General features: G+C 40.2%; 1 protein-coding gene across 1 annotated transcript in view; it reads left to right on the top strand.

The window, feature by feature from the left end:
* Nucleotides 1-212: 212 nt before the first annotated feature.
* epcam (epithelial cell adhesion molecule) overlaps nucleotides 213-8621 on the top strand; it is a 13254-nt gene continuing 4845 nt past the window's right edge. The window contains exons 1-2 of the mRNA XM_015057801.1: nucleotides 213-343; nucleotides 418-536. Coding sequence (XP_014913287.1) covers nucleotides 272-343; nucleotides 418-536 — 191 coding nt within the window. The 5' untranslated portion in view covers nucleotides 213-271. The remainder of the gene's footprint in view (nucleotides 344-417; nucleotides 537-8621) is intronic.

Raw genomic sequence — 8621 nt, 5'->3', positions numbered from 1 at the left:
TATTTCACACACATCACACACATTTCTGTGACAATGTATGTGATTTGTGAGAATATATATGATTTGTGTAATGCAGGTGCGGCCAGAACCCTCCAACATTGGCCCAAATGAAGCAGACATAAACGAAGGTCGGTGTGATGATTTGTTTTATTAGCCGCCTTTCACTTCCTAACCTAACGTGTTTCAAAATGTGGCGACATCATTATGAAAACGGATCCTCCTAATAACTATACTGTATTTTCAGTATGACCCTGATGGTCGCTACATTGTGATGGATATAGCGAAGCCGAAAGGAGAACGTGCCACTGACCTTGGCACCATGGCCTACTACGTGGAGAAAGATGTAAGTTTCTGAAAGTCTCTGATACAGTTGAGTTGATCTGAAGGGACCCTCACCCACTTTCTCTTCTCTTGCAGCTGAAGGTCTCCCCTCTGTTCCAGGACCAGAGCAAGGTCCAGCTAAGCGGGGGCAGCCAGAACCTGGACCTGGATAAGATTGTGGTGTACTACGTAGATGAGGAGCGTCCAACTATCACCATGAGGAACCCTTCTGATGAAAACTAAAAAATAGTCTGAGTTACTGAAGCGCCTGGCCCACTCTGTACTCCGACTACGCATCCAAACAAATCCCTCTATAGAAATGCAGTTAATGCTCTGCAATCACTATCACTGTTAGCTGTGCTTTCTTTTATCAGCTTCATTTGTCTTGCTGTTATTTTGCAGTGATATTGTCAGCTTACATTGCACAATAAACTTTAAAAAACTGATCCATAAATCTATGACTTTGCTGCTGTGTGGCGTCAACCTTCTTCTTCTGCGCATGCAGGTTGCGTTGTGGATGGAGGCAGTGGGAGGTGTAAATGTCCACCAGAGAGGGTAGAGGACATCCAACGGCCCTCTGGAACCCCATCCTGTCTGTAGCAGTGCAGCTGCTGTAGACGGGATGAGTTTGTCCATAATGTGATGCAGTTTGTCAGCAGGCTCTGCATGGACGAGCGGTAGAAGCTTGGAGTTTAGTTTGCGATGCTGTCAGTCCAGGAGAGGTCGGCAGAGATGAGGACACCAAGAAACCTGGAGGTGTGGACCCTCTCCACACTCTTGCCGTTGATGTAGAGAGGAGCTGGGTCGGTGCCGAGCTTCCTGAAGTCCACAATGAGCTCTTTGATTTTCTTGGTGTTCAGAGAGAGGTTGTTCTCGGAACACCAGGCTGCCAGCTTCAGGACTTCCTCTCTGTAGGCTGCCTCATCACCCTGTCCGACCACTGTGGTGTCCTCAGCAAGCTTCACGATGCGGTTGTTGTTGTGGGCTGGGCTGTAGTCTTGGGTGTATAGGCAATACAGGAGGGGGTTCAGCGCACAGCCCTGTGAGTAGAGGACAGAAGAGGCCCAAGTCTCACAGTCTGAGGTCGGTTGGTGAGGAAGTCCTTTATCCACACATGTGACAGGAGGAACGCTGAGAGTGACCAGTTTTCAGATGAGTCTGTCTGGGGTTACTGTGTTGAAGGCCGAACTGTAATCAACCAAAAGCGTCTGGATGTAACTCTGCTGCTGCTCCAGGTGGTTCACCGCTGAGTGGAGAGCTAAGGCAACGGCGCCCTCTGTGGATCTGTTAGCATGTCATGCAAACAGATCCACAGTCTCGGGCATATGATCTATTCTCTCAAAGCATTTCATGATTACAGGAGTCAGAAGGTAATCATTCAGACTGATGATGGGAGACTTCTTCAGCACAGGGATTATTGTAGTTGACTTTAGGGTGGGTGGGATGACTGCCTGAGCCAGGGAGAGGTTAAAGGTCCTGGTAAAGATGGGTGCAAGCTGGTAGGCCCACACTCTGAGCACCTTGCCAGGTACTTAGTCTGGGCTGGCAGTTTTCTTCAGGCTTGCTGCCAGAAGCATCTGTCTGACATCATGCTCCTGTACAATGAGTGGAGTGGTGTGGGAACCAGGTGGGGAGGGGGGAGGCCTGGAGCAGAGGAGTGGTGCTGATAGGTTTCAAAGAAGCAGTTTAGCTCCTCTGCCATCAGCGCACTCAGGTCGCCTGGTGATGCATCACAGCCTCTAATTGTGATGTCTTGTATGCCCCGCCACGCCTCCGTGTGTTGCTGCTGGACAAATGGGACTCTATGCACACCGTGTGGTCCGCCTTGGCTCCTTTTGGGTCGGCTTGAGCAATTGTGTGGAGAGCTGTGCCACCTGACCTGAAAGTAGGGGCTCTGAGGAGTGTGCAGACCTGACTGGTCATCCAGGGATGCTTTTGTATTTTTATGGGATAATGTGACGTCTCCATGCAAGTTTGATCTCATAGTTTAAAATCTGTGATGAGGATTTAAAACACTTTATATGCTTATAGCTACAAACACAAGATTGAGTAATTTTGGTTGTAAAATGTGTCATCAGTAATGGGTTCTCAGTCTCTCGTAAAATTATTGTGTCACTCACATACTTGCAGTCATGCAGGAACTCAGATATAACATTTTAAACAGGCACTGACTCACCAAAGAAAGATTAAAGTTACAGTTGAAGCAATGCATGCAGACACAATAAACCACAGTGTGAAATGCTTTCTTTCAACATTTTTGTGATGCTATGAGGAAGTTGCATTCCGTCCCTGAGAGGAACATTTAGTACGCTCAACGACAATAACAGATTTTAGGATTTGTGTTCTTGGGAAGCAATGCCTGAACAAAACCTGGAATACTGCTGCGGAAGAAGCTGGTGCATGTGGCAGCTTGTTTGTTTTTTTACCCTGTTAAACATCTACTCCCCCTGAAAGCAAGTAACACACAAACGTTGTGCAACAACTTGATCATAAACTGGCAGCAATGCTGGGACACTGACTGGCTTCCCTGGCAAAGATGAGCAAGAAGCTTCAAAATTAAAAAGTTATTAATCACAGTCACATTATATCACACTGGAAACTTTTTAAAAGTCTTTTGTTAGTATTCTATGCTTTATAATTCCTTGAGATTTAAGGAGGGAGAGACACAAAGGCTAATTACCGTAATCTCTGAATTTTCAGGAAAGACGAGAGGGCAAGCCATCTGAGTAATGCAGATGTAGGTCGATCTCAGAGTCAGGAAACATTTTTCACTTGTCTGAACTTGCATATCGTAGGCCGTTGAACAGAGGAATGGGATCAAACAACGTTGGAGATGAGCTGGAGTTGGTTTGGTGAACAGGATGTTAAGAGTGGAAAAAAATCTCTCCACAGTTCACCAGTAGAGGACTCTAGTATTAGATTCACCTGCATGCCTTCTGGTTGTTTGAAAGGCATGGAAAGTGATTTTTATGACCTCTCTTTAAATTTTTTTTTTTTTCAAAATTTTTCTTGTTTTGTCTCGTTTCCTTTTTCCATCACGGCTTCTTCTTTCTCCATTTTTTCCACTTTTTTCTTTTTCCCGTCACATCATTACTTTTCCTTTCATTTCTCTCCCATTTATTTCCACTTTCCTCTTTCACAACATCATAATCTGTAAAATACAACACTGCATTTTTTTTAAAATATGATGGCCTCCACCAGAAGACTAAAACTCCCTCCTTAATCGGCCAATCAACAGGATAGCCATCTAATATTTAGGAAGAAATCAACACAAAAACGCTTCACAAGACAAAAATCAATCCGTTTTCAAGGACGTTTCAGTCCTCAGATCTAAATTATCCAGAAACTCTGAGGTGAGCTAAAGCAAAAACAGAAATAGTGTCTCATTCCTTGGTGTTTTGGTTTTAAAATCGTGAATCAAGCCCTCAGGGACTAAGAGATTAGAGACTAGAGATTAAACCCAACACCACCAAACTCCTACGAACATTTGCCAAGAAACACTGAACTATCTTTGGACCTAAAAAGTACCGATCTGGAGTGAGCACGCAGCTGTAGTTACTACAGCTAGAAACCAGAAATCAGGCCTGAAATCTGGCTGTGGTGACGGACTCAGACATGAACCTTCAGAGTCACATAAAAACAGTTACAAAGTCAGTCTTCTATCAACAACTTTTCAAGGATCAAAGAAATGTCTCCACAAGATCTAGAAAAACCCATCTATGCTTTTATCTTTAGTTGAACTGATTACTGCAACATTCACATAAAAAAAATAATCCTCCAGCTGCAGCCGGTCCAGAACGCTGCTGCTGGCGTTCTGACTAAAACTAGGAAGATGGAGCTCATCACTCAGACCTACAGTCACTACACTGAGAGAACAGACTTTAAAATACTGCTGTTAGTTATAAATCACTGAACGGCGTAGCCCCAAAATACATCAAAGACCTGCTGTTGTCATAGCAACCTTCCAGACCTCTCAGGGCTTCTGGTTCTGCTTTGAACCAGAACCAGAACCAAACACAGAGAAGCAGCATTCAGCTTCTACGCACCCAAATCTGGAACAAACTGCAAAGCAGCGGAAACACCGAGTTCCTTTAAATCTAGACTAAACCAAACCTGTTTAGAGTTACTTTTGATTAGTAACAACTCCAAACTTGCTGATTTGATGATGGTATTTGATCAAATGTAATGTTTGATGTTTGTTTTACAGTTGGTTACTGTTATGTAAAGCACTTCCTGCTGGAACCTCATTAATTTTTGTCTTTATTCCAGTTTTTTATGGTGATGATTTTGATGAAGACATTTGAGAATATGTAAAGTTTCCTTCTTGTTTGTTGTTTCATGTTTTCGTAACGCACCTTGAACCGACTTGTTGCTGAAGCGTGCTTCACAAATAAAACTGTTTCCAGCCTTGTTTCTGCCCCACACCGTCCCAGACAAACTGGATCTGCTGGAGGCAGACAGCGTATCAAACGCTGCATGGGAACAATGTGTAGGAACATCGTCTGGTAAAAGTAAAAATTAAAAGCTTTTTGAAAATTTGAACTGTTCATTCCCAACCACATGTGACTTTGGGAGAAAATCCGTGCTGTCATCAGGTTTAATATGCATCATGATTAATCCCTTCTGGGAGAAACGAGAACAGACCAAGCAGGTTTTAGGGTTACTGGAAACTATCCGCTGTTAGGGAACATTATACAAACACAATACTTTGTTCAGTTGGTCAAATAATCAATCTGTAGCATTATGACTCATGTTGTTATCTGGATTAACTTGCATGCTTCTTAAATGTTATTTTTTTACTGGTTACTAGGGAAAAATACAAAATCTTACCAAGTTTGTTGGTCTACTGTCTAGTGCAAATATCTTAGTAAACTTGAAACAGATCAATCTTATTTAAAAGTAACTTTTTAGTCTGATATTGGAGGTTATTTTAAGTAAATAATTCCTTAATATTGATGAAGAAGTTCTTGCTCCATTGGCAAATAAATTAACTCATAACAAGACATTTTTTCTATGTTATAAATTAATTTATCTGCCAATTGAAGTAGTACTTTTTCATAAATATTAAGAAATGATTGACTTAAAACAAGCCTCTAGATTTTGCTGGAAAGTTACTTTTAAGTAAGTTTTATCTTATTTGCACTAGAAACTAGACCAAAAATCAGGCTTTGTGTTTTTGCAGTGTATAGATTACAGCTGAGATTATCGAGTCCCAGGAAAAGTTGCCATCTGACCGGATTGAGGCTTATGTGACAAAAAATCAAGAGAATTTTACGTAGAATCGATAATTATGAAGATAAATGTGTGTTGCAGGACTGATTACTGCTGACACAGCAGCCTTTAGGTCATGTATTTGTGATGTGACAGCTTCCTGTAGGAGAGTCCTGGAAACAGCCTTGAGAGGTACACTGTAAAACATTTGAAGGTGGGTTAACTTGAAAGTAAAAGTCCATCTGCTGCCTTGAAAATGCAATTTAAGTTAATAAGAAAACTGTTTTGGTTTTAATTCAGAAATTAAAGTTCATGAAGCTGTTTTAACAACAAGAGATAAGTGTCTAAAGATTGTTTTTTTAAGTTCATTAATCTTGAATTGTGAGTTTCAACGTAATACTGGAATTTAAACAAAATAATTATTTCACAATATGCAAGAAAAAAAAACTGCCCTGACCGAGTTAAAGAGCCACATTTCTGTATTATATTTACTCACATTATTAAGTTAAAATAACTATTTTACTTTAAAGAAATTTAAATTCTTGTTTCAAATCACATGAACAAAATATCTGATCTGATATTGAATTTTATTAAACATCACAATTAATTCAACTCAGAAACATTTAGTGTGAACAGGACATAAAAACAAACATTTCCCTTAATAAAACACCAGAGTAAGATCAGTCCATCTCAGGATACAAAAACATGCCGCTAAGCATTCTGGGAAATAGTTCCCACTCCTGTCTTTTTCTTCTTTCGAGTTTTTTAAGGGCTAACCTAAAAACTCTTGGAGGTAAGCTTATCTTTCACAAACTCACATTTAGGTTCAAAATCTAAAACTCGCTGAATGTATTTGACTTAAAGAGTAGAAGATAAACTCAGCTCAAATGTTTTACAGTGTAGATGTATGGGCGACTCCAGGAAATGACTACCAGACTTTGTTCCTCCTATATTGTGTTCTTCTCTCCATGAAACTTTTTATTTAAATTTGTGCTTTGGTTGCTTCATACCAGCAAAGCTCAAAGTGTTTTTTCTAATCAAATATTTTCCCTCCACCGAATTAAAGACAAAAACTCATGAGACAGCTCCAAGATACCTGGCTCAAAACTCCTGAGAATGTTCCTTCACCTGGATCGAGACCCGAGGCTGTGACTCAACCGTCTCTGCTGTCAGAACGTGACTCACAACACCTGAGTTTTTTTTTCCCAGCCTCCAGTTTCTGCTATGATAAACGCCTGCCTGGACAGCTGATGATGTTATCACGTCCCAGAGAATGAAACAATAACAGATAAACAAACAAGACGCAGGTCTTAGTTCAACCAAAAAGAAGATTTGGGTTCGCTACAAGCTGTTTATCATATTATATCAAAAAAAGAGGATTAAATCGCATTAGAAAACGGAATAGTAGCTGAGGAAATAAATATAATATTGCAGTCTTTCCTCCAAAACAAAAATGGATAACAAACATAACTCTGTTTATTATCCAGCTGACATTCAGTTTTACTGGTTTAGCTCAAAATGCCAAATATTGGGACATAATGAGCTTCAGTAGTTACATCAGAACATTCCTCCATTTCATTCCATCACAACCAATTTTTTTATTAGGATTTTATGTGATGGATCATTACAAAGTGAAATATAAGGAATCTAATTTTTTTGTATCTATTATTTGTCATTTATTCCACACCTGGCATTTAAGCAGAAGTGGTAACTATGAGCAACTTACATAAACAGCTTTTTGGGAAAAAAATTTACTCATAGGAATATTTCCATTTCCCTGTACCTTTTACTTTTACTTGAGTAATATTTTTATAAAGTATCGCTACTCCTATTTTAGTCAAATTTCTGCATACTCTACTGCGTACTGTGAGAAGCTTTACTGGATGAAGAACAAACAAAAAATGCCCGAGCTGCAGACGCGCCTTCAGTCTGAGTTCAAGTGAAGCTTCTTGTTTGTGCACAAGCTTTGATGTAGAAAGACATTTCCTAAAGTGCTTCACACCATAAAAACATAATATTATGAAACATAAATTAACATTGCATTTTGTCAAACGCCATAATCAAAGATCATCAAGCAAATACACATTAAATATGTTGATCAGTGTTCCAGTTATTATGAATCAAAGGCAACTCTAAACAGGAGGGTTTTTAAAATCAAATGAATTTGGTTTTGACAGTTTTCTGAAAGTTTGTTCCAGATAACCAAGATTAAACTCATGGCATAAAATTTAACAGTGCAGTATTTAATAGTATTCACATTATCAATAAACAGTATGCTGGCTCTGTGGTCTGAGGTAAAATTCAAATGTTCATGGGGGTCTGCTGAAAGTCAGTGCACAGCTCCTTAGTTCACTTATGCCTTGAGCCGGCTCTGCTGGAGGTCTTACAAAATAAAGAATAATTTCTATTTACATTTTATGTGAGAAAGAAACTTGCGTGGGTGGGGCACCAAAACTGGTGAATAGCCCTTTGGCTCACATTATTTACATAATGTGAAACGTCTTTTTATGCTCTTTTAAAATTAACTTACTTGTTTTGATATGAACATATTTTACAAAGTGTTGCTAAAATACATAACGACAAAACTGAGACCAAAAGGAAATAAGGAATGTTTACCAGCCGAAAGCAGAAAATATGTCAACAGAGACAAAAAGACCGAAACAGACAACAAATATGGTCACACCGGAACCAGGTGAGCGTCACGGTTCCGTCCACTCCCTCTTCCCCCCTCCTTCACCGCTTATGCTAATTAGAGTGACGTAAAGCGCCGCTTCTCTTATAAATCTACTCTGTCGCGGTGTTTTTGTCAGTTGAGAGCGACAACAAACTCCACGGATTACAATCAGTGGGAATTTTGCTCGTTACCACACCTGAGCCGTGCTCGTGACTTTGCTCTTGTGCGTGCGCGCTCCCGGTGAAGTTTCTCTCCAAACAGGTTCGCCCGGTAGACACACCTGCGTCAGGAGGAAAAAGGAAGTATTGTTGAGCAACTTCTTCATTCTTTGTGTGACCTCTGCGGACGACGGACGCTTAGAGAGACGCTTCTTATTTCTAAAGAAAAAGAAAGTTTATTCTTTTGGAAACGATCA

The sequence above is a fragment of the Poecilia latipinna genome, unplaced genomic scaffold, assembly GCF_001443285.1.
Source record: "Poecilia latipinna isolate Pla-1442-1.1 unplaced genomic scaffold, P_latipinna-1.0 Scaffold1492, whole genome shotgun sequence".
Taxonomy (NCBI): domain Eukaryota; kingdom Metazoa; phylum Chordata; class Actinopteri; order Cyprinodontiformes; family Poeciliidae; genus Poecilia; species Poecilia latipinna.
Note: the sequence above shows the minus strand (reverse complement) of the source record. Positions and strands in the feature narration are given on the sequence as shown.